The 27,710-nt window shown below is 36.6% G+C and overlaps 1 protein-coding gene across 6 annotated transcripts in view; it reads right to left on the reverse strand.

Moving 5' to 3' along the window:
- Positions 1 to 7,055: 7,055 nt before the first annotated feature.
- The window catches only part of ELAVL4 (ELAV like RNA binding protein 4), a 96,898-nt gene continuing 76,243 nt past the window's right edge, over positions 7,056 to 27,710 (reverse strand). For 2 of the 6 annotated variants that reach the window (XM_074961765.1, XM_074961763.1), the window contains exons 3-7: positions 26,152 to 26,255; positions 14,250 to 14,403; positions 13,482 to 13,707; positions 11,775 to 11,813; positions 7,058 to 7,408 (exon numbers count right to left, since the gene is read on the reverse strand). In XM_074961765.1, the coding sequence (XP_074817866.1) occupies positions 7,081 to 7,408; positions 11,775 to 11,813; positions 13,482 to 13,707; positions 14,250 to 14,403; positions 26,152 to 26,255 (851 nt within the window). In that variant the 3' untranslated portion in view covers positions 7,058 to 7,080. Of the gene's footprint in view, positions 7,409 to 11,774; positions 11,814 to 13,481; positions 13,708 to 14,249; positions 14,404 to 26,151; positions 26,256 to 27,710 lie in introns of all 6 variants that reach the window. The other 4 variants (XM_074961761.1, XM_074961762.1, XM_074961766.1 and 1 more) reach the window with 4 other exon arrangements.

The following is a 27,710-nucleotide window of genomic DNA, read 5'->3' on the forward strand; positions in this document are numbered from 1 at the left end:
ATTTAGTGGGATCTCAGAGCGCCAAGACATTACAAGATCAGGTGTGTAGGGTAGTAGTTTTCTGTGAGATCCAAACCTCTCATGTGCACCTAGGTGTTTTATTGGCATATATCCCAAAGGACAAGAGAACAGCTCTCAGGACAATGAGATATATTGACAAAAATTGTGTCAGGATTTGCACCTAAATTCAAGAGATCAGACTAGGCCCTTCAATACCACATCTAGTTCCATTACACATACAATTATGAGCTCAGCTTAAAAAAACCAAACAAACAGTATCTAGAACAATGAAGCCTCCAGTGTAAAAGAAGAAGAAAAAAAGAACTAAGCTGCATTACTGTCAAAATGGTAAAGATAGTTTTGTCCATGGAGAGAATTTCTAATCAAGGCAACAGTAGCTCCTGCTGTTTATTTTTCACCTCTGTGCAGAACAGTGTTTGTTAATGAAATAATCGCCAAACAATTGCCATATCTGCCAAATTCTCAAAATTGTTGTTAGGGCTAACAACAAAAGTGTTTCGTTTGATTGTTTGTACTAAAAACTTAGAACACCTGGTCCAAAGCACTGGAGCCTTCGAAGGACTAAAATTAATGATTTTGTTCCGTTCAAATGGAAGAGATATGAAACATCAGACAATCTGCATTGTGAGATACAAGTGTTATTGCAAATGCACCACTATAAAAAAACTGCTAAAACTGGCTCACAGATGGACAAAGTTGTTATTGTTTTCATGATCTTTTACAATGTGTTTGCAGGTTTCCACAGCCTTGTTTAAATTCAAGCAAGGACCTTTTTGCACCAACTTTGCAGGATTTCATTTGTGAGTTGCACATTTAATCCTCCATGGCAGATGGTGATGAGTGGGAGTACTGCTGTATATTTGCAACAGATTCCTTATCGTGCAAAAATTAATTAAATGCTTCTTGTGCTGCCTTCAAAATCAGAATTGTACTGTTTATAAAAAGTTAATTCTTGCATATAATTTTGTGAGGACTTATGCAATTTAAACAAAATATAAAGATGGTGACATATGAGTACTTCTTTAATGCAAATAGATAGTAGTAACTAAATTCAGTCCTTTCACACTGTAAAGCGAATGATCCTGTACATTTAAAATTCACTTGGAAATTTTAAAAAGTCACATTTTGGACTTCAGTGTTAGTTTCCCCAGATGTTGCTATGAAAAACGATAGTAAAGCAGTTAATCGGTGTCATTCAGACTTGTCACTTTTTTCTTTAACAGATTTCTTTTATCAAGAATTAATTTTTTTTTTAATTTATAATTTACTTTCTGTACATTGGCCATGTTCATTTGAAAGTTTTGGGGGGTTTTGGAGTAGGGGAATTTTACCTTTGATTCTTACTAATTCGATCAGTCTTGTGCCTTTGTGAATGCTCCTGGAAATTCTCCCTACACACTAATGACCACTTAAAACTGATGTTCCTTCCACACACCCTGTACTTGTTTCATTGGAGAAGAACAAACTTGGAACAATTATGTGCACTCCGAACAAGTTGCAAATCTTTAAGCCACCCCTCCAATTCCAAAGGTGGGAAAAATATATTCTCTGTAGAAATGTTAACATGAAGGTCTCTTGGCATGACAACAGAACACGTACATTATGTGATAAAACGTTTACTGTGACAGTATTGCACAGTATTTTGAAAAATGACCTAAACACACATGAACAAGCAAAATGACTGTACGTAGCTAGTCTTGCGTGAGCATAATGTTCTGTGGGCCAAATTTAAGTCACTCAAGCACACTACATGACCCAGCTGGGGACAGAGCAATGGAACTCCACAGGCACAGATATGCATGGGGTGAAGTGGGTTATCCTCCATTTTAAGGAAGACACGTGATGATTTATCTAACCTGGCCCTCAAAAATACGACCACAGGCATCTTTTCAGTGAACTCCTCAGTATGATATCTAGGTGCCAAATAGAAGAATTAAAAATCTGTTGTCCATCCAGGTACAAGTTATCTTCTGTGCTCCTCCTCCAGTGAAGATGGTGTTTCACTGGTTTTCATGGGGGTGGGGAGGAAAGGGGAAGGCAGGTGGCGGGTTTGTTTACTGCTGCCTTTGTTGCAGCGGGGGAGGGAGGGGGAAGCTTTTGCAAAGAGGTGTATCCTGCATTGTGTTCTAAAGAGGCAAGATATGAAACCCATCCAGTGGCAGAGAATTTTGGTTGAGGGCCATAAATCAAGAACACCGTATTCCCATCTCTTGAGAGATTTATAATAGCTATCGTTGTCCTTGTTGACTTTGGTATGATGCACAGGCAGAGATGCCCCTCTCAGGTAGTCAGGCCCAATTCACGAAGGGTCTTGAGGATGAGCACTAGATCTTCAGTGGGTATGGTATTGAACAGGATGCCAGGGCAATGCATGGAGGACCAAAAGGGATATGTTGCATCTGCCTGTTCCACTCAAGAGAGGGGATGCTGGGTTGATCAGGCAGCGAGACGAGGATAATCAGAAATGAAATGTTGGATGCTTGGCCATTTCTTACACATAATGCACTCAAAACAAAGGGAGCGCTGCATTCAGTCTGCACCCAGTGTGAAGAGCTGAGAGGACTGTCCAGTTGTTAAAGCACAGGACTGGAGTCAAGGGTCCTAAGTTCTATCCCTGTTTCTACCACTGATTACTGTGTGATCTTGGAGAATTCTAACCTTTCTGGGCCTCACTGTTCTCATCTCCGAAGTGAGATGAATACCTAGCTACCTTCACAGAGATGTTAGGAAGCGTAGTCAGTCAGCTGTAAAATGCTTTGAGAGCCTTGGGTTAAAGGTACTACAGAGGGGTGCAAAACATTATTTTTAAAACAGAAGGGTGGAGCTTTATCCAATACGGCACATGAATCCAATTTTACTGGTGAGAGCTAGTGCTAAGCAGGGATTAATTTATTTTAAGTTAGTGCCACCCCTCAGCTCTAAACTCAAAGTGCTTTGCCTTACACATTTGGGAAAACAAAAACAAAACACCTTTTGCTGCATTTCTCCATGGGTAAGTAGCAGCAGATCAGTCAAGATGCGTAATAACATGCCAGCATTTTGAGATGAGAATGGGGTTCTTTGAATGAACGGTTATTTTGGTTTTGCTAGTGATTCCCACCCTCTCTTTCTTTCTGGACAGTATCTACCAGCATCCAATATAAGCAGTATTTCTTTTCTTTCTTTTTTTTTTAAGAAAGCTTTTAGTTGCTACCAAGAAGGAAGAGCTAATTCACAGTCTATAATATTTAAAGGGGGGAAACAGAGTGAAACAGACTAAGAGTGAAATCCTGGCCCCCTTCAAGTCAATGGCAAAACTCCCATGGACTTCAATAGAGCTAGGATTTCACCTTAAAGCTAAGAACGCACAACAGATTCTTGGTCTCATTACTTTCCTGACGGTATAATATAAGCACACAAAGCAGAGAGCACATAAGGTTTGGGGTGGGGGGAGAGAGGTCATGAAAGCAATAGATACAATGTTACAAAAGTACTTTATTACTAACAATATTACCTGTGTATTTTTTTTAAACTGAAATTTCAATTTTAGTTCAAATGGAAAAGGTCTGTACCACTGTAGTATTAAAAATTCTTCCTACCTTTTTAAGAACTTCAGTTTCAAAATAAAATGGCAGCATTACAAAATGCTGTAGGAATTTGCTACTCTGGATTATATATTAGGATACGTGACATCCGAGAGTATTTAAACTATTTGATGCTGTGAAGCTGTTAAGAGGTTTTTTAACAACTAACCTTAAACAGAGCAAAACAATAACATTTACATTCTACTATATAATGCTCAGGTTAATTTAAGGATGAATCATGCAGACTGTATATTTAAAAACAATCTCATTCCATGGCCTGAAATTAATTATTCTAACCAACATAGTAATTCAATCATAAAAACATGAGTTTATTATTAGTGAAGCAGCTGAAGAACTGCATAGTCCATCCAACTGGTTGATACATTTTTTTCTGTACTTGGTTATGAAATGCAGTGTTGCAATTTTACAAGGTACATATTTTCAATTAGCGAGAGAATGTTACAGAACACAAACATGGAGTGAATATTTGTATTTAATGGAATTTAAACCAATAAGTCAACTGAAAGAGAGATCACCTCTGGCTACAAAATGTCTTGAAAAAAATCAAATTTTGAATGAATGTGGTAATATATACATTTTAGAGCCATACAGCAGATATGTATACTTCATACTGTATGACATTCATTGCATATCCATGTCAAAAAGAAAAGTCAAACTAACTGATGGCTTAAAATTTGTATAATAATTAAAGCATTTAATATTTTTGCTTAATTTTGATATTGACTGAGTTAATACTTTCATTGTGTAAAAACACTGTGTACATTAAAAAAAATCACACTCAAACAAATTTAAAAAATATTTAAGTACAATTACTCAGTTGATGTTAGTGAAACCAACTCAATTTGGCCAAGCTAAGGTTTTGGTAGAAAAACATATGAACAATGAATATGCTTCCACTGTTTTGTTTAGTACCTTAGGATCTCCCTTAAAGAACTTTCTACTGCAATTAGACTGTAATATCTCCCTGCTTTATTGTGTGGCTGTGGTTACTAAAACATCTGAACACGTTTAAAAATCTGGAAAGTCCATAGCCATTCTACACACTTTCATTTATTGTCTGGACAATTAAAGTACAAATAATTCAAACACAACAAGGTTATTAAAAAAAACATTTACAATACTTTCCCTCAGAAATGATCTAAACTAGCAAGGTTAACATGAAGTCATTCATTATAACTAAAGTATACAACTGCCTGGTCCTAAGAAAGTTTTTTTTTTTAAATTATTATTCAGCTAGTAAAACACATTGTAGAGAAAAGATTCTGACATGCCTTCCCCACTAATGCTTAGCAAATGCATCAAAACTTTCCCAGCAAACTGCGCTCATTCATAGCAGATGATGTATAAAGGCTTCCCTGAACATCGAATGAGTGTTCTTTAGAACTAAAATCTTTTAAAAGTAAAAAAACTGATAAAATTATGATGCTGCCTTTGCTTTAGTTTTATCTGTCTACTACAAAAGTTTGCCTCTTCAGTGTGGAAAAAAAACAATACTTAATCTACGTGCAGTTAGTGGGTATAGCATGGAAAAAATGCACAAAATAAGCACAAGTTATAAATAACCATAACGTTTTATTACCATTAAGACTAAACTTGTATTGAAAAGATTTTATATAACAAGACAAGAAAAGCAATAGCAAATTTAACTATCAACTAGATTATGCATAGCGAGTAACTGTTTCTAGTACTCAGGGAAGAGCATGACCCTTTTTTGTTTTAAATATATAACCGTACAAAGCACAAACATACTAAAATGATCAGTGCACTGGACATGGGAGAGCACCCCCTCAGTCATTTTGTTCCCTTAGCTCTGTTTTCCCCAATCTGAATTACATTAAAATAAAGACCCAGTTGTTTTCTTTTCTACTGTGCAGTAAGAAAAAATATTCACAACAAACATGACAATATATCAAACAATATTTCTACACAAGTTACCTTGATACCTCTGTCACTTAAGTATCATAAGAAAACATTTTAAGACATATACAAACAAAACTAGCAAAGTGTTACAACTTATAATAAATTAACAAAAAGAAAAATAACTTTTTATATATATATTTATATTATATATACACATACACACACAACAAAATGACACAATAATATGCTTCTTCCCATAGTTTAAGTAAACAAATAAGTAGACTAGCCAAACTAGCTATATTTGATTTTGGCCATATGCATCACATCGGCAATTAAATAAATAAGTGTTTCAAGCAACATAAACAGTGTTCCAAATGTGCCAACACAGCCCAATTATATCAGCATGGGCTATAAAGTGAATTTGAAAATTCTTAACAAATTTTAAGCAAATTATTTTTTCTAAACACATTACATTTAACTATGATACTAAGATATGTAAATAATTCTGTAGCACCTACTGCTCAAACCAAGGAAGTTTTTGATCAAAACAATTATTTTTTTTAAACTTTTGTTCTGCTGATATCCCATACTGATGACTTAAAGAAAAACTGTCTTGCAATTCATCTCCTTGCTTTTGGGTTTTGACTGTGGGTAACTGTGTGCCTGGGAAGAACACTCTCCCGTACTGTATTTAATATTTTTATTACATGCTATGAAAAGATACGAAGATCATCTGTTTGTAACCCATCCTTCAAAAAACAATCTACTAATCCAGTTTAAAACACACGTCTTGATCTCTAAAAAGTTACCAGTGCAGTATGAACATGACAAAGTTGTCAATTTCCCCTAAATTAGCCAGTCAAAATATTTTTTCTCAAATCCAGATTCTCTTGTAAAAATTCTTTATATTTTATAAAAATAGATTTTTCTTGAAACCCATTTTCAGCAAAGAGACCACCTCTTTGGCAACATTGTTAATGTTATTTAAATTGTTCTGTCATCAGGTATCCCCCTTTTACCCCATTCCCTAACAGAAGACTGTTTAGTTCACATGATATAAAAGAAAAAAGGAAAAATAAAAAAGGTTGCAAAAGTATGTGGTTTTTGTTGTTGTTGTTTTTTATTTTGCAATTTTTATTGTTCCTCTTTAATTTATATGGGGGGTTTACCAATCTGATTGGATCAACATTTGAAAAAAAAAGAAAAATCTTTTTTCTTTCTTTTAATCCCATTAGTTTGTAAAAATTGTTTTTGTTTTTTATTTTTTTCAAATGAGTGAATGGTCATCTTAAAAAGAGCCACCTTCAAGGAAGGTAGTAAAACTAGCTGGCCGGGTAAAAATCCCTGCACATTGTTATCTATGTATATTATATTCAACAACGACAGCTATGAAAGAACATTCAATGCATCAAAGGTTTTTTTTGTTTTTGTTTTTTTCTAAGCATTATAAAATCCTTTCCTGTTCATCACAGGATATCCAATGTTTTAATACTTAGGCAACACTGGCTTATAAAGTCCATGGTTGAATATAAGCCTTGCAGAGTTTTTGTTTGTTCGTATATATATTTATATATATATATATATATATATGTTTTAGTAAGTAAAGATATGAAATTCAGGATTTGTGGGTTTTGTTGGTTTTAAAGGAAACTTGCAATACTCTGTCTCCTAAACGGTATCCATTAAGGCTGGCAATTGCCATGGCAGCTTCATCATAGTTGGTCATAGTGACAAAGCCAAATCCCTTGCACTTGTTGGTGTTGAAATCGCGGATCACTTTGACGTTATTAACTGCTCCGAAGGGGCCAAAGAGCTGCCACAGCACACTTTCATCTGAGTCGGGAGACAAATTGTAGACAAAGATGCACCATCCAGTCCCAGTGTGGCCAGGAATATTCATTCCAACAAGGCTCGTCATCCCATCAATTGTGATCGGGGAAAACCTACCAAATAAAAAGAGGGGGCTATTCTAGACATAGCGCTTAGCACAAATTACACGGAACTGAGACTTAAAATAAAGCTCACTAAGGTTTCATGATCCAATCCTTGAGATGTAAACTATATGTCCATCTTTGCTCTCAGTTACACAGGTGCCAGTAACACCCACTGAAATGAATGGTAGCTGCGAACAATGTAAGAGACGAGAACTGGGCACAATCACATTTCCCTTCCACAATAAGTTCTAGTTTGCAGTGTCTGAGGTCTAATAAAGGGAATTCTTAAGGAACATCTAAATAAGCATGGGTCAAATCTTGCAGTGCTAATTAGGAATTTCACTGAATGAGTAAGAAACGCAGCATTTGGCCTGACATTTCTATCAACAAAACAACCCAGCTAAAGGATTATGGATACAACTGCAAAGTTACCAATGATTTAACACTTTACATCCTACCAGACCCTCATGGAAAAATGGATCTCTTAGGGATTGGTTTTAAATGTGAATATGAAACATTGTCAAATTTCAGCAATATCTCTGCATTCAGCCTCTTTATATATTCTAAAAGCATTTGAGAGATTTTTAAATGGAAAACAGGAAGTTTTGTCTGTTTCTAGTATACAGACTTTTATTCAAATATATTTTAAAAAATTCATTGTTGGTAAAGTTATCTTAAAAATGTCTGTACATATCAATGAGCATGTGTGTAGTAATTGTAAAGCAGGAAAACCAGTGCCTGAAGATGTTTGGTTAGATCACCCCCTTTAACAGTTGATAAAATATCATTTTTGAGGCTATCATCAATGGGTTACATTTAAAGTAACTTACATGTAAGAAAAGTCTTGCTAAAAATCATATTTCCACACTGAATTTTAAAGCAGGCATCCTCAGTGAATTAATTCCTATACTGAATAATTCTTACCTTTGTTTTGCAATGTAGATGTACAGACTACAAGCTCTTAGAAAACTTGTAATAATATTTATAATATTTTTAGATGCATTTAGTGAATACAACTCCTTAACATTACTCTACTGTAAGTGGAAGTGAACAGACCATACAAGGAATTTTACAGTGTGTTGATTGCTTATCTTCTATGTGGAATTACACTTAGAGTCTTGATTGCCTTTTGACGTACATCCAGAACGCTTCTGGATATTGCACCTAAATTGAGAAATATCACTCAATTTTTTCTACAGCCTGCAAACACTTATGCAAATCAGCAACTTTATTCACACGCATAACAGCTTGGAGGACTGGGCCCTCTGAGTCATATGCAGGCTTGCAAAAGTGTTCAGGGTTGCAGTAAGTCTGCTCTTGTTGATGTCACTGCAAACAATTCCCACTGAATTCCACTTTTGAAAAATCCCACCCATAATATCTGTAATGCTTTTTTTTTTTTTTTTTTGGGGGGGGGGTAATCCTTAAACTAATTATCATACTGGCACAGAACAGTTTTGTTAGCGTAGACTTCTTTGTGCATTTCCTCAGCTGGTGCAAACAGACAGCTAAAGCTGTGTGAATAACTGATTTTTCAGTTTGCTAACAGTTGATTTTGGATTGAAACCTTCAGTTCAAACAAAACCAAAACATTTAGTTTCTGATTTTTATGTTTTTAATTTTTTTTTGCATTATAAAATTAAAATAAATTTCTAAATGAAAAGTTGTTCTGAATTAAAAAATCAAAATGTTTTGCTTCAAAAATGTCTAAATGAATCATTCTGATTTTTTGGGGAAACCTTTTAGGGCTTTTTTTTAAAAAAAACAAACACTGAAGCAATTCAGCAAAATCAATAAAAATATGCCAAATGTTTCTGTCAACACAAAGCCACCGTTTTCAATGAAAAAACTCCCATTTTTGTCTGAAAAATGTCGTCCAGCTCTAAACAAAGCTGGAGCTATGCCTTTTTATACCAGCTGAGAATCTGGCCCATTAGATAGTAAGTTCTCTTCTCTATAAGGGATACATTTAAACAAATTGAGGGTACAGCTAAGTACTGAACAAATTCCTTTCAGCCAGCAGAATTTGAGTGCAATTCAGAAAATGGGGTCTTGAAGTTTGCAAACTTTAACAGCCTACATAAAGGCCAGCAAATACTATTTATGCTGTTATGCTTCATATGCAGTGTGTTTGTGTAAGAATGTTTGACTGTGTACTTCTATACAAATGATGTTAATAGACTGGTTATATGATGCACACACAGTTGTACAGTACTATGCTACATTTGTGGGTCTAAGGTTGCCAAATGTTTACACTATACTGTATTGCACGAGAAATACGATTATATAATTTAAAAGACCTGTGATGCACATGCACCATGAGTCAAAGTTTCATATTCAACCTTAACATTATCATGGTTTCCAAGTGTTTGAGAATTCAACTGCGCAAACTTAATCTTCCCTTAATATAAATTTTTAATGGAATTTCCTATGTTTATTTTAAAACTAAAAGAGAGCTATTTAGCGAGACATCACCAGAATGCCTTCTCCTTGCACTTTCAGAGGTCCACAAGAGAGCCTCTCTCCTCCAAACCTCAGGAACTGTGCAGCTTTTACCTGCTTATGAAACCTTAACTATAGCAACTGCTTCATCCCTCACTATAATATAGGCTGATGTGGTATAAATGTTTATTGACATGAGTTTGGGATGGCATATTATTCACTAGCGGCAAAGCCGTGAATTATTGAAGTCACCCCTAATGAATCTTTCATTCCACGCCAAATCATCGTGTATTTTGTACAGGATACATATTTTATAGCAAAACTAATCTGGGGATGTTTTGGAGACAGATTCAGAAGTTTTTGTTTATACATCCAAATAACACAGAGTTTGCAGTAGGGTAAGTACAATTCTTCAGGACTTGCAGGGAGAAGAAAATAACTAACACTTTTAAGAAACTTCAATAAACACTGAAAAAAAGCTGTTGTGATGTTTAATGCCTGATGTCTCATGATCTATCAGTGCTAGAGACAAAAGCCTTAGAACAGCGGAAAAGAGATACCTGGCTCTCTAACGATACTAGTCTGCTTTTCCTTGTGTTGATGAGTCACAATAAATCAGAAATTAAACCTTTCGTAGTCTAGGACAGAACATGGTTTGTCCTGTACCACAGGTCAGTGTAATTCTGGGTAGGAAATTAAATATTCAGGAGAGAAAAAAAAATTCTCGAACAGTTATTTGTAAGTGGCAGCTGTCTGAAGCTCCTAAGAGTTTTGAAATGTTACTAGCAGGACTGAAAGAGATGGATTAGTGGGCAGACTGCAGGTGAGGCAGTGAAAGGGGCATAATGAATTGCAAAACCATGCAGCGAATTTTGATTTATGTGCTGATCATGGGATACATGATTTGGGTTTTTTGGGTAGACGTAAAACATCTAATTTGAAAGTTACTTTGGCGTACAAGTAACCTTATGGTGTACATACTTGCCATTAGGTTGCACAATTGCCATTGCTGAAGTAGCTAAGACTTACTCTAGTGTCCACTTCTGAACAGTTTAAAGATATACTTACCATGACATGTATGGGATGAGCTTTATAAAAGAGCTCCTAGTTTTCATGAATGTGCAGGGCTGACCATTTCTGTAGACTACGGTGCTTCCTCAGCTCAGAGTGCAGAGCTATAGGTGCACAGCTCTGCATAATGTCAGGAATGAGACTATGCCCCTATAGTTCTGTAAGGTTCCCCTGTGTCGATGTGCGTTGTTAACAAAGAGGAAACACTAACATATATCAACTTTTTTTTCAGATTGAACACGGAACACACTCATTATGGAACATGAATGTTTCAAAATCAACTGAGCTTTAATTTCAATCTGAACACACAAACCTGTCTAAATTAAAACAAACACACACAGAAACAAAGCACAAGCACTAAGAAATATTTGCAACAATTGTTAAACCTGTAACAAAAGAAACTTAGGGCTGATTAAGGTGCATACAGTTACATTTTTAAAGTTAACTTTGTGGTAGGACACAGCTAGAGGAAAGGATGAGGCTATTTAATTCTATTTTCCTCTGACAATTTTCACAGTATCAGATCAGAGATCAGCAAAAACTTCAGTTTCATAGTTTTGATTCAGGAAAATATGCCATTTAGCAGCACTATTGGTGTTAGAATACTTGTAGCTGTTGCACCTAAACCATCTGAGAAGCCCACCTGTAAATAAAAGAAAAGGTGAAAAAAACCCACACACAACTTTTGAGTGTGGCCTTAAAGTAACAAAACCAACTGAAGTCCAAACTTAAAAAAAGAATTTGACATGCTGGTGGAAGAAAAGAAGGAATTAAAAAAAATAAAGTTAGTGATTTAAAAAATAAATTGTAGCACCAATCTGTGCCAACATGGACATCTGGCAATCTGTGGAATTCTAATTACCTCTTTACGCCATAGGCCATATTAAGCAAATTGTCCAGCCTGAAAAGAGAAGGAGGGTCTTTGGGTTAATGTCTCACAGATGGCAAGATCGCTCAATGGAACTATTATTAATAATGTTCCATTTTCAAAGAAGAAATGTTCAACAAGTTTTTCACACATCTAAGGAGTTCAGAAAGCAGGAACTCTCTTGAGTTTCAGACTGTATTCAAATTTCAACCATAATATTTAATGCCATTTTTAACATGCTTTGAGATTTAAGACAGGTGAACTCTCACTATATAACTAGGACTCTGGTGGCACCTTAAAGGCTAACAAATTTATTTGGGCACAAGCTTTTGTGGGTAAAAAACCACGATGCACCAGATGCATCGTGGGTTTTTTACCCATGAAAGCTTATGCCCAAATAAATTTGTTAGCCTTTAAGGTGCCCCAGACTCCTTGTTGTTTTTGTGGATACAGACTAACACGGCTACCCTTCTGACACTACATAGCTACATCTCAAGATTTGACTGGGTGTTAAAAATTTCCCTTTGATTTTTCATTTGTAGATTATATTAGTGTGAAATAATAACAAGTACAATACTTCAACAGTTCACCTTTCATTGCAATTAAACTTGTGAATAAAGTGTTAGAATCCAAAATTAGAGGAATAGAAACACACTGGTTATAAGCAACTCTTGCTTCCCAGTTTTACAAAACTGGTTAGACTTTTTCTTTTGTTTAGACAAATATTTAGTAATAACGATCCCCAAAAGCTGTCAGTGTAAATTGCCACTGAATTTGGGAGATTAATTGTAATCTACTTTATGTTTAATACACAATATGAAAAATCCTTTATCTACAGAAGGAGTCAGTGGTAGCCTCAGTGGCTTTTATACCCTTACCAAAGATGTTTTAAATATACACTTGTTTTCATATAAACCAGGCAGGTGACTGACCTTTTCTGTGCTCTTCTTTAATTCATTTAATATTTTAAAATGGCAAATGTCACAGTGAAATAAATTTAAAAGCTAATATTTATCTTAACCACGCCAGTAAGTCCAAGCATTCTTATTTAATATTTTTTAAAGAAAGACCTTTTGCTGAAAATGCTAGGTTGCCTAAATGATATTATACATCATCAAAATAACAAAGAGAGGACCCAGTACTGCTAATGCTGTGTTACATATCAGATACAAGCAGTACTTTCAAAATGTAAATCATAAAACATCACACAGCATCTCAGCACTCATATCAAAGACTACACAAGGTCTCTTTATACCTTGAACAGACATCTGAGGCTAATAATGTAATAAAACTACTGCTGAATAGAACAGTCAACTTTTGCCAGCTACCAGCCAATTCCACTCAATGTTAAATTGAAAGTTGCATCAAAACCACAACAATGCTGTAGAAAAAGTAAGTTGCTAAAAAAAACCCAACCAAACAGAAAAGTCACTTTCCATTTCAGTATCAATATAACCTTTTATTCCGTCATCCTTTTACCTAAGGCCTCAAGAGATCGGATTGTATAGTTGAGATGTTTTAGTCAATATGGAATGATTATGGCTGTGTGCAGATTTTCCTGTTTACTTGCTTGGAAAGAATGTTCAATTTTACAAAGAAATTGAAGTCAATCTACAATTCCAAAATACATTTTCAACACAACCCCTACCCCAAGTCATCATAGCTGGTAGAGCTCCAGTTGTTTTGCAGATGGATAGTTACCTGAATCTCTGAGCCTGGTGGTGTAGTGGTCCAGGGTAGCGTCTGTTGGGAGACTGGTACAGCTGCGAAAGGAGTGCCTGGCTTGTCTTCTGGCTGGGGTTATTGGCGAACTTCACAGTAATTGGTTCTGTAGCACCACTGGGTTTCTGGCCATTTAGTCCCTTTATGGCTTCTTCTGCCTCTATTCTCTTATCAAAACGGATAAATCCCACACCTCGAGAGACACCTGGGAATAAAGAAAAGGCCTTGTTAAATAAAGGTTAAAAAAAAGTAAGAACAGCTTCAGGAGTCTTTCACATATCTAAGGAAACAAAACAACATGTTCATTTTGATCCGAGATCAGAACACATTACTTTGTGATATAAAAAATTATTTTCCCCATCAAGGAAAAAAGCCCTGTTCTTTTAAGATCATTTACTGAACCTTTCCTCCTACGTTATATTGTGATAATTGTAGCAGATGACAGACATACAAGTAGTAGATTGCTTGATACATTCCCCTTAAACATGGATTACCAGTCATTTTTAAAAGATTCTGCATTTAAAAAACACCCCAGTGCATTTACTTCCCCTTAAAGTTACATATATAAAAAACTGTACATGTACAGTAACCTCAACATATATGTAAGATTACATTTTACATCCAAAGTCATGGCTTCTTAATGTACATCTGTACAGCTTGCTGCTTCACTATAGCCATTCTGCTTCAAAAGCATTTAAGTTTGCCATTTTCTGAAAATACTTAAATTTTAAGAAAAGTTTTTTTAACCTGTGACTTGATCAACCAGAATTCGTGAGGTGATGATGCGCCCATATTGTGAAAATAACTGTTCTAGTTCTTTCTGGGTCATCGTTTTTGGAAGGCCGCTAACATACAAGTTAGCATCTCTGATTGATGCTGAACTTGGACGGGCATATGACACCTAGGGGATTTAAAATAAAGAATTAATACACTTTCCATGAATACATTTACCTCATACATTTAAATCAACAGATTATTTTTTGTCTTTACAATCCATAGCATTAATTTAAACAACCCTGCAATTCAGAATTTAGATGTTCTTTTAATAGCAACAAGGACTAGGAAAATGTGAGGGAAAACAAAAGGAAAGCAGGAGACAACTTGAACAAATGTAAGGATAAGGCCTGTCTAAGTGCAAGCACAAAACAGCTACTGTACAGTGGTAGATTAACGCACAACTTCCCACGCACAGCTTTGTAAATTTACCCCATGATCTGTGGGTGTATAGATGATTTACTGCATTCAACACATAAAAATCTTTGACTATACCTAGCATTCTGAGGTTCCAGTGTGTTTTGTTTTAAGCATATGAAACAGATCAGGTTAGTTGCAGAGAGATCTTTTATGCTATATCTCTTTGCATTTTCATTCTAAACTGGCAACATCTTCCCTTGCTGAATTATAATGTACTGGTGAAATCAGGCTAAACAAACATCTACTTTGGGAACCGTAAACAGCGTATCCCCCCCACATCTTCTTATCTGCCATTTTATTTCAAAAAGTCCCTTGCAATGTAAGCCTGAAACCAGACTGTGTAAAATTATTATGACCAAATAAGCAAAAATCCAGTTGATGCATTACATATGTATTGTGAAAAAATTTTTATATCAGATTTCTGTTAAGGGTTTAACTTTTTTCTACCAAAATGCAAACACAACCCAAATAGAATTTCAAATGGGTTTACATCTGCACCACGCTCATAAGCAAAACTTAACCGTTATTGTATTCAGAATTCTTTTTTTATTTTAAAAGAAAAACACACTCTTAAAAACAATCTACATCTTAGGCTAACAAAAGCACTCCCTGATAAAGGTGTTTCTTGCATGGCTAATATGAAATAAAGATTGTGAAGAGATTTATTTTACAGCACATTTGAAACACTGTTCGCTTTAACTTTCTGAACAATTTTAATTTAGTCTAATGCAATGTATTTCAATCTACACAGCTATAAATTCCTACTGTCTACACATACAGTATATGCAGGTAGGCAGGGGAGGGGAGGTCCAGTCACGAATATAATGCATTAAGCAAGCCTGTCTCCCTCTTCCCAACACAAATGATAGATGTCTTTATGTGCTCCACACCTAAAAATAGATGTTGACTCAACACAGAAAAGTACGTGAATGACTAATATTTGCTTCCACAGCCTTTTGCATGTAACAGGAGACAAACTCTCGACTGATTTTACATTGTAAAGTTTTTGGTGACTTTTAAAAAAAAACCAAACTCACGTGTTTGTACATAACTTTTGTTAAAACTCATGTTAAACAATAAGACTAAAGGGAAATGGATGAAAAGGAAGGAAAACGCTGGAAAAGAGTGTAGCTAAAACATTTACACCCAAGATAGCAGGCACAGACAATGATATACCAAGGCACTGGCACAAATATCCAGTCTAACAGTATTCAAATATCAAATGAATGTGTATCAAAGCAGTGAAGAACATTGTAGGTGGGATTTCAGTAAGTGCCCCCATGACTTCAGAGCTTGAGTCCCATGGACTTTCAATGGGTCAAGTGCTCCTAAGTCACTTACAGGCCTTGCAAACCCCCACCCTGGGTGTTTAGTGAGGCGCTGAGAGTACAGTCCATGTAGCTCAGCGCTCCTTCATGTAATTCCTACGTGATGCCTGGTGGTTTGGTGGAGAGGTCCTAGGGTTTCGTAGACTGGCTTTCATCTGTGGAGAACACAGTTAAAAACCTTGTCTTAGATCATACATGAGTTTGGTGGTTTCTTATTCTCAGTTTATGCATAATCACAAAACCGCCACACATTTTGGAGCAAGTTGTGGGATAACTGGAAGGCACCGCTTAAGGCCGATCCAGGATTAGAACAGCAGGGGTGTCACATGCTAACTCTGGAGCGCACTTACAGGGCAACATCTGTGAGATTTCACAGCACTTGTTCACACTACGCCAGCCTCCAGCTGGTATGATTAACCTCTGTTTTCAAGAGAAATAAACTAAGTCTTGGCGTAAAATCCTGGCTCCACTGAAGTCAATGAGAGTTTGCCACTGACTTCAATGGGGCCAGGATCTCACCCTGGATTTTCAGAAAGAATCTACCTCAAAACAATTTTCTATAAACATCCTATCTTAATAAGGGCACTGTCAAGGGCACCACTCTAAAGCTACCCTTTGGAAAAATCTATTTGCTCCTAAAAACGGAGAACTGCAAGACACACAAAATTCTTGGGCAAACTGCCAAATCCAGGTCCTGGGTTTCTTCACTTTAGCACATTCAGCAACCCAATGCCTTATTCTACCCTGAGCAGAAAAGGTATACGGATAGAGGAAAATATCACTTTTTGGGGCACTGAAAGACTGGGATTCTTGTAGATTTTAATACTTTGCTCTGTTCTTGTGAGCCATGCAGACAGGCAAAGTGGGTGGAGAGAGAGAGAGAGGGAACTTTGCACAATCTCTCTCTCTCTCTCTCTCTCTCTCTCTCACACAAACACATCCACCCACACCGCATGTAAACCACATCATTAACTGAGATCTAATTTTAGTTCCACCTGCCTTAAAACAGTCAGGCTGCAGAGGATTCTGGGCAATGAGCTGCCAAAGGTTAGTCAGCTATCCTCAATCTCCAAGACATAGGATTCTGAATGTGAGATGGACACAAGGCTAGTGAAGGCTATTTCTTCTCTTCAGTCTTTTCCCGACTTCCCTCCCAGGTCAATCAAGTACAAATCCATTCGTTAGACAGACCCATCCTCCTAAGTTATTGTTCAATTAGCAGTGGACACCCACGTTTTTATAAGGGGTTACAGGAAAAAATCCCAACACTTCACTGTGCTGTAAAGGGGTTAGAACAGTTATTATGGAGATGTGCCAAAACAGGCTCCCGTTTTGTTACTGAAAATTGCAGAACACTCAGAAAATGTGTCGCATGAATTCTTTATATTTACACTTATCTCCCATTAGGAACCTTAGTTTGCTTTTACCAGCATGAGGGATCTGAAACACAAAAGACTAGTTAAAAAAGAAAAAAAAATCCTTACTACTGCAACTTCCTATTAATGATTGTGAACAGGACAACTGCTAAGAGAAAGGGCGGTCCACGCACTTTAAAGCTTGGAAGTGGAGGGCTGTTCCACTCTATCAGATCATTTTCAAGCTGCTTAGGTCAAATAGCCAAGGGAGACAATGTGATATCGATGGATTTGTTTTATGGCTCACCAGTCTCCAATGTTAATTTGCATACATATACACAAAATAATTATGGAGAAAATATTTTTGCTAGACTACTGCCAAGCACACAAGAAATAAAATGCAACTTGTTCAAAGGACTGTCTCTTCATTAGACAACCTTCCGTTCTTAAGAGACTGCCTCAAATCCTCTCTAAGGATTATGGGACAATTGCTGGTTCCATCCACTTTGTGCTGCTCAGTGCTTTGTGACTCTGTGTTTGTCAAATGACACCATTGTACTCGGTGCTGGATCAATATACTTCTCTACTCAAGCCACTCAAGAATGGAGTAATTTGCTGCAGTCTCTCTTTGCCAAGTGTGCAGTACAAACAACATGCCTCAGAATTACGTGTTCCAGAATTTCATGTCCTCCATGGATGAAATTACGTAATATTTTCAGTCCACTGGCACAGAAAAATCTTCATGTTCAACAGGAAGAATAATTCCTCCTATTTCCTCATAGCCCTCAAGACCCTTAAGAATAAACTGATACAGTCTAGTCTTCCTATTACACAGACCCTAACAAAAGCAGTAAAGGTGGTATGAACTTGTCCCATTCCTCTCAACAAGGCCAGAACTCTGACGCTTAAGAGCAACAATTTAAATGCTGACAACCATTTCACTGCTGATATACTCAGCTAATGTGTCTATCCAGTTATTGGACATAAAGTCCACCATATTCTGATTATTTGTTCATCTGAAAGGCTGTTCTCCAGAAATAAGACTAGACAGTTTAAATTAACAAAATTACAGAATAGCCTCAGACGTCTTTTCCCCATTTGGTCTTTTAGAGGAACTTGTTCCTCTTGCACTGCAATGATGTTCCTTGTCATAACACAGTGGTTTGGAGTACACCGGCTCATCTCTATCTGGCTGTAAAAGCTGCTTTAAGTGACATAAGGTGCTCACTTCTTGTCAAGAAATTAGTGCACTGCCTCTTGCACTGTTCCAAGTCACTGCTAGCTTGGAGCTCATGAGACTAACCTCTGAATGTCACATGTACAAATGCCCTAAGACCACAGGAACAGCTCTTATAGCGCTGATTGTTCAAATACCTGAGACATAGCTATAATCTTTATAAGTTAAGGTGCAAGCAATGTTTACTGTGTTACCGGCTTCTATGACTCTCAGTGCAGCCCTGGGATTTTGTAGACTGTCTGTGAAATGTGGTCTAGTGACAAAGACAGTTCACTCTATAATGACCTTATTAACAATTCTGAAAGATTCTACTTGTCCCTCAGACGGATACCTAGGGAGGAAGGATGGTCTTCTGTTCAAATCATTAGACTGGGATTCCAAAAATCTGGGTTCAATTCTTGGCTCTGCCACAGATTTTCTGTGTGCCCTTGGGCAAGTCACTTAACCTTTTTTGTCCCCCTGCTCTCCATCTGTTAAAACGGGGACAATACTTCTCCTTGACCAACCACCGTCTTATGTATTAGATTGTAAGCACTCTGATCGCAATTGTCCTTTATTAGGCATATGTCCAGCACAACAGGGTCCGATTTGGCTGAGGCCTCAACCTGCTACTGGAATACTACACCATGCCCACTCTCCCAAAAAATCCCGCTAGTAGACCCCACTGGAATAAAAAAAATAAATGAACACTTGGTACTCAGTCCATGTATTTTGTTTGTAGATCTCAAAGTGCTTTAAAAAGGTAAAAAGAAAAGGAGTACTTGGGGCACCTTAGAGACTAACAAATCTATTTGAGCATAAGCTTTCGTGAGCTACAACACACTTTATCATATTCATTACTATCCACTTTCCCTTATTTCCATTTGTTACAATATTTTTTTATAGCTGCCTTCACTTCCCCTCTAAATCACACTTTTTTTTAAACCATTATGGCCTCCTTGTTGATCATGGGATTTTGGGCATCTCCTAAGGTGTTCTTAAATGATTGCCAATTATCATTCAATATAATTTCTTCATCCCAGCTGATTTGGCTCATAATTGTTTTCCACTTTGTGAAATTGGCCCTAAAGCACCAACTATAAATATTGTTCTGGACTTTATTCTGGTTGAATATTATAAATGTGATGGAGTCAGGATCACTTGAACCTAAGCTACCATTAGTTTTAATTCTGTGATAAGTTTCTCTTTATCTACCTTTAAAGAATTTCCCCATGTTGGCTGCAACACTTTTTAAGTTAGGAAATTGTCATATATAATGTTTAGAAATTCCAAGGAACAGAATCCTTGCCTCCACATTTCCAGTTGCATGCTCTAACTCTTGCAAAAATCCAGATTTGTGAAAATACCCTCCAGAAAAAAAACCCTTACTGATTTGGCCAAATTCCTTGCATGTTTGTGTCATTCCTGTCCAAGAGCCACAGCATCATCATCCCATAAGACTACTCTTTTTTCCTTGGGGTCTGAGTTGTTTTACACTTGGCATTTCAATGCAGCTTTATTGAGATTAATTATGATTATAGATAAGAAAGAAGGGTCTGTCCCATCACTTCAGGGAGGCTATCCATAGATAATGACCAGGCAGCACTCTGGGAAACATCAAGAGCAGTGCTAAGAGAAATAATTGCTCATGATGCGTCGAATGGAAAGGACTCCTTGGCAAAAGTGAAGCAGTTAGGAAGTAAGAGATCTCAATTAGAGCAGATGCACAAAACTGAGAGATAAAGACTCTCTGGTGCATGTTGAAAGCAGCGAAGCCAAATTAGAATCTTCACGAACGTAAGCACTGAAAAGGTCCCTTTCGTTATAGCGACAGTGCTACTATGGGCAGAAAGAAGGGTGAAAGAGAATGTTAATGAGCATCACGAAGTCCAGAAGGTTAGACAGACAGAGCCTCCTCTCAAAGACCAAAAAACCAGTAAGTAAGTTAGTAAGTTTTCTGAGATCTGCAGTACCTTTAAAGCTTTTTGTCTGAGATTTTATCACCATGGTTTTACAATCATAGCAGAAAGTCTCTCTTTTATGACTAATACTCATCTGCTACACAATGGAAAAAAATACATTTAATTTTAAAAGGAACAGGTGGGGAACAGCTATCCGCCAAGTCTGCAGCCTGTAATCTGAATTTTCATAAAGAGAAAGCAACAAACGCCCATTCATTCCCTTATCCCTCCCAATACTTATAAAGCTTTTCTGGGGTTGGGGAGGAAGAAGTAGGGTGTCTGAGTGCAGCTAAATGTACTCAACAGATTGGTTAAATGCACCTTAGGTGCTGTCACCCTATTTCAGAATGAAACGCCATCATTATAAGAGAGCGTCAATTGGTATGTTCAACCACCACTTTCCAAGGGAGCACCCTGCTGCAATTATCTATGCTTTTGTCACCTGGAGGTTAGATTACCGCCATGTGCTCTACATGGGGATTATATATTGAGACCATGTGGAAACTGGAGCTAGTGCAAAATGGAAGCACCCACTTATTTAGCAAAGCATCATGCAGAAGGCACACATCGTCAGCACACTGTAATTAGCATCACCAGGCTGCCAATACATTTCTGGCTGGAATTCACTATGTTGGTTTTAACCCATCAAGCTCTAAATGGTTTGGGACCTGGTAACATGAGGGACCTCCTTTCTCTTTGTAACATACTGCTGCAGCTATGACCAGAAGCCCACCCTCAATCTGAAGGGGATTGGGTGCTGCTGGCAGAGCATTTGTGGCTTTGTAAATCCTTGGTCTGCCTGAGTCATCATTTGTTAACCTTTTGGGCATGCTTCATAGCCAACTTTTTCTCTTCAGCATGACTGGGTGTGAAGGGGATTGGGGACTGCTATTATTAGCTTGCCTTGCAGTAAGGTACAGGCAGGTCTGAGTGTGCAAGTGATTTTAAAATCTGGCATGGTGAAAAAAACTAACACAAATACATTAACATTTTAAAGTAATGCTGCCACATTCGCTGAAGAGAAACACAACAGTAAAGTAGCTAATCAATCTTTCTGGTCTTTGCCAATGTTTTATTCAATGTGTTTTAAGTTAACATCATCGTCATCAACACCCCCAGTCCCGGGGACCTACACAAAACAGAGTTTAGCAACAGTAAACATTTCTAACACTAGAAAGTATTAAATATCAGCACATGTATACTGCACTATTAACTTCATTTTCAAAAAGCTTGAAACTGTAGTAACTTGAGATGCACAAAAAGCCTTTGACCACACTGAATGGTTTTGGGTGTTGAATCTGTCTCTAAGCACAGACGTTTAAAACTGGATTATACTGGCAGAAATCAGGAATTTAGGCCAGGCTGGTTCTTTATGCTAGCTCAAATTTTGCCTATTTGTCAGGACCTCCCCCTGTACCTCTTCTATTTGATCTCATGAGACAGCACGCTGCTTACTTCTGCCAGGGAGGGAGGAAATCTATTTCTCTCAAGGTAGGGCAAGGGAAAGTGAATAGGACTGTGCGTTCTGTAGACAATACTTTTCTTTTGATTTCAAACCTCCCTTCAACGTTCTGTATCCCCTCCTTGTTCTAACGCCCTTAAACATAACGCTCAGATCTTCTGAATCATTTGAGAACATTATGAAACACTTCCTCCACATCCTCTTAAATGTTATGCATTTTATTCAGTGCTCAGGAGTTTAAGCAATCTGTAGGTTATGCAGAGTACATCTTGCTTCCTTTCTGATATTTCATTCAACTTCTAGCCAATCTTCAACATTAGCAGTGACCTTTACAAGTAGGCTTCCATTGCACTTTCTTGGATGGACAAAATTAATCTTTTTAAAATGGATACCATCTCCAACAGATGGATTTGTTTCAAACATGAGACGTATCTTCATTCACCCAAAAGTGTTTTGTGGAACTACATTGAAGTTTTCACTGCAACTATATATAGTGTCCCCTCCCTCACAAAATGATGACAATAATATAAAAGAGCTTTGTTGAAATATGCAATATGATTAGCTGAATAGGATTACCGCTCATATAATCATCTACACCTAAATACATGAATATACATGCACATCCATTATCTGGACTCTTCCCCTGGAACAGATATTCTGCTAAACAATCTCCTCTCAACTTTGTTTATAAAGGACATTGAACAAAACCTTTAAATATGAATATTTTAGCTCTTATTGATAAAAGGGATTACTTATAATACCACCAAAAGATTAAAGACAAAAATCTAAATCTTCAATTAATATATTCTGTACATTTGACAGCAGATTGTGCATAGTCAGTTTTGTTGATTCCCCTGCAGAGTCAAAAATTTCTCTTGTTTACATGGGTCTCTCATAAGTATCAGGTAAGAGAAGAACATTAAAAAAAACCAGCCAAAAAATTCAACTGTAAATCCATAAACATGAGAAGCCTGGGATATAAGGACAGGTGTAGTACCTGAACTAATTTTAATTCTTTTTTTAAAGGACTAAATTTCAATTTGTTAGTACTTCATTAAACACAAGATTTAAAGCCAAAAATTTAAAAAACAAATTAAAAGAAAAACAACCCCCTTCCAGAGCCTGAGGTCCACCTGGAATTCTGTGCAGATGGCTGGATCTGTACCTTTTCTTGTGTGTACAATGTTTTTGCACATGGACTTCTACCTTTGCTTTTAAAAATGACCCTGTTCATGGTCAGATTGTTTCCCAGCCTTACACAGCTATGCAGGGGCAAGAGGATGAGTGAAAACACTATTCAGCCACATACTCCTAGATAGCCTCCCCAGACCTTGGTTTTGGGTGTAGGAGCACAGGAGGCTGTACAAGGACAAAATCTGTGCTTGGTAAAGAGGAAGAGATAATAAAGGAAGCGTCTTCCCTGGGGAGGTGCCCAGCTACATTCTATACCTTACATTGCCACTGACCCAAGGCTCAATCTGGCCCTAAATAGGTCAGATTACATGATAATGACCCTCTCTTGGCCTTAAAAAAATACAATCAAATCTATGACATAATCTGCAAAAGTAATCAGTACTTTTGTTTTAAATTTTATGCTACTATTTAATTAAATCAAATTAATTTTCCAGTCTGCAAAGGAACTGTGTATTAAAAAAGGAATTTTTAAGTACCGATTGCATTATTAAAGATCTGCAAATGGCACCGAGAGCATTAGTTAGGTGCGTTTATATTTTTGTGCATTAATCCAATATATAAATAAAAAGAATAAATATAATAAAAACAAACAAAAGTGATCCTGTTGTAAGCGGTGGCACAATGTGAAATGGGGAGTGGGGTGGAAGGGACAGTGGAACAAAGTAAAGTCGTCTAAAACTTTATTGAATATGATTTGCTACGGCTTTGCAAGAGTATTTGGATTCCAAGATGGAATTCAGAGGTAGTTTCCTCCAATATAGTTAACTGGCATGGGAGTTGGAGAGGATACTAAAAATATATTCTTCATACCTCAACAACTTCAACTTTGTGAAGCCTCCAAACTGTTCTACACTTGGAATAAAGGGCCTATTTAAGAGAATTAATAAATACAGTAATAGGATAGGTTTACCGTGGACTTAAAAGGGTTTGTGGGGATGGGGCGGGAAGTTTAATAAAAGGCCATTTTGCTATTTCAAACACTCTTTGGGTGCATTTTATTTGCAACAGATGCAATTTCAAGCTGTATTCAAACTGCCCAAAAAGTATGCATCCCTTATTGTGTGTTATTGCTTGTATGATATTGTTACAGTCAACAAAGCGTGGACATTAAAAAATAAGGCTCCTTTAGATTAATTCGGGCGACTTTGTTAATACCTATTTAAAATGTGTATTTTGAAGACTGTACATGTTCTACTAACCCTTGTAAAATGTATACAACTCCTATGCATATAAAACTGACTTGTTTCATTGTTTGGTATTAAATTTTAACTGCTTTCAAAATTCCAACAGAATTTCACTTGTGAAATCGAAGTAATTAATAACTTATTTATAAGCAAAAAAGAAACCAAAAACCAGTAAACTGTTTCCATACAATTTTAATATGTATTTTAAAAAACTTATATTAAAGAAACACTATTCCAGAAATGTGTAGTGTACCAAGCTCCTCCTAAAACAAACTTTTACTGCAGAAGTTGTAACTCCTTAGAAGGACACATGAATAAAATAATTGTGAATTTAAACTATTTAAGAAAAGTTAGAAAAGCATAACAAATTAAGTAGTTTCATGAAACATGGAAAAATTAAAAACATTTTTTTGCAGTTGACATTCCCCAACAGCACAGGAAACTCAAATACAACAGCACAGTTCTTCCTCAGGAGAACCAGAAAGTGAAAGCGATTAAAAATAGAAATTTAATTAAAAAAAGAGTTTAGTCAGCTGGGACAAAGTGTCTAATATGCAAGTAGTAAATGCACAGCATTAAAAGTAGGAAGTAAACTAGATGTTGATTTAGTTGGGGATTGGTCCTGCTTTGAGCAGCGGGTTAGACTATATGACCTCCTGAGGTCCCTTCCAACCCTGATATTCTATGATTATTTGAGTTTTAAATCTAAGGCATTTAGAAAACTGGTAAGAACATGTTTTTTTAAAAATTATGATATTTATCTTGTCAGTGTCCCTTTAAGATAAATGTAGAGAGCAACCTGCAGCTCAACTTTATAAGTGGAATGAATAAATTGCTGAATCTCAGCATTAAATTTCAATCTGCTGCAGTTGATAAGAATAGTTTTATTGTTTTACTTTACAAATTTGGATAAATTAAATAAATACAAACCTTACTGTTGTAAGGATTTTGGTACATGGTACAAATACATGCATGTGTGACGGTCTTGCTCCTGCAAGATGAATTTTGGAAAGAATATTTTATATATAATCTCAATAATTAGTCTCTTGTTCTCTTAAGGCTCAACATTTTTGCTTGTGATTGATTAACTGAGCAGATCCAGAGGCTACATGTCTGAAATCAGAGATACACTAAAAAATTCTACAGTGCAAAAATTTGCTCGGACCACTGAGGAAACCAGGGAGAAACTAATGGCATGTTTGCATAACAAACTGGGTGGCTTCTACTTGATCTCTAGTCCCTTTGGGGGAACGTGAATCAAACAAAGAACAGTGAAACTGGAAGAATAACCCTTGAAAGAGAGTACTGTGGTTTTTGAAAATGGCACTTAACTGGGAAGAAGTGTATCTTGATTAGAGGATGCCTTTTATGAACTGAATGTTTGATAATCACATGCCAAATTAATTGTAATTAACACAACATGTGTTGTGGTCATTTATGAATGATACAACTGTATATTACACCTTTGTTCTATGGATTTTTATGGGTTATGTTCTCTCAATGGCTGTTTTATCCTAACTTCAAATCCCATTACAACGCTTTAGAAAGCTCGACAAGGGTTTCCCCGCCCCCAATAAATAAAAATAGTAGCAGTTTGAAAGAAAAAAAGATTCCATCTGCCATACATCCTTTGTTTTAAGGAACAGCTAGTTAGCTGTGCCCTTTACATTAAAATACTAATGAGATTTCCAAAAACTGTCTTAACTACTTACTGCTCTTCCTAAATTTAGCAAAAGGCTCTTTGTATTCTCTTACCTTTATGGTTTTGGTCTGGAGTCTGAGTCCATTTAAAGTGTTAATGGCTTTCTCTGCATCCTTTGGATCAATATAGTTAACAAATCCATACCCTAAACTCTGCCCTGTTGAAACATAAGAAACAAAACAAAACAAAAAAGGACTCAGTATCTTTTCAGCACATGAATGACTTCCAAATGTGGAATCAAAATTCTCTTCTCCTGTTTGTTTTCACCACACTTCCACCTAGACTCTCTACATACAGCAGGGTGTCAGTTTTTCACCATTCCACTCTGTGGAAACTAACAGAAAATTTTTAAATAGCCACTCCAATGTACATACCTAAAAGGGAGAAGAAGAAAAAAAAAGCCAAAAAAATGCTTTTCTACAAGTTATCTGAAAAGCATGTAACGTGTTGATATCAATGGAATTAGATAAACACAATTAATAGCTTTGTGTTGAGTTTGTAACAAACTAGAGGATCAGCTGTTCCAGCAACATGGTTCCCATTTAAAATGAAATAAAAATAAATGCTCCTCATGCCATTGTTTATAGAGTCTGTCTGGTTTTCATAATGTGAAAGTTCAGAAGCCTCATATTTTACCAGATCCCTCCAAAACACATTGATCAGTTGGTTGTAAAATCAACTTAAACTTTCTATATTGTGTTATTGACTTGTGACTGGCAATGCAGAACTGAAAAGAAAGGACAGACTATCACGTGCCAGGATAAGCTCTTACATTATGTTTTCTTTAGTATGTTGGTGATGCCGGCAAAGACAATACGGTACAACTGCTGCTGCATCCGGATGGCAGGAGCACATTTTAGCAGCCAAATCATTTCAACAGCTTCTGTTTTACTGGTAATGTCTGTGTTTATGTTTGTAGTAGGAGGAGGAGACCTGGTTTAACAACTCGGTTTAGTAACATGGAGCTAGTGATGTACTATTATTAATGCTATACATATACACATACAGCAAGGACAAGTAAGTGTCTGCAATGGAGTAGGATAACATAACCAAAAGCTACACCAGAAAATATTAGACCTTTCTCCCAATGATTTTACAATATGAATGTTGTTAACAGAACACGAAAGACAACAGCAACACACAAGCAGATTTTGCACTCAGGCTTCCAAATTCCTCGGTCTTATGTGCCATATTTAAATTATTTTGGATATTTGGAAAATGCAATGATTTGTTGTAATTTTTTTTTAAAACCACAGACACTTACTGGGCATGTACAGATAACAAGGGTTAAAAAAAAATTCTCAGGAGGCAGGCATTTTCTTGAATCTTACCCACTGTTACATACTTTAATGAATTTGGAAAATGCTAGGTCCAAATCCTACCTGCACATGGGGTCCAATGTGCAGAGGAATCATCCTGATTCTGCTCAAGAGGGGTAAGAGGAAGAAAGGTTGTGAAAAGCCCACACAGGGAGAGATAACAGACTGTGAAAACTGTACCCCACAAAAGCTTATGCCCAAATAAATTTGTTAGCCTCTAAGGTGCCACAAGAACTTCTTGTTATTTTTGCTGATACAGACTAACACGGCTACCACTCTAAAACCTGTACTCC

The sequence above is a fragment of the Natator depressus genome, chromosome 8, assembly GCF_965152275.1.
Source record: "Natator depressus isolate rNatDep1 chromosome 8, rNatDep2.hap1, whole genome shotgun sequence".
NCBI classification, from domain to species: domain Eukaryota; kingdom Metazoa; phylum Chordata; order Testudines; family Cheloniidae; genus Natator; species Natator depressus.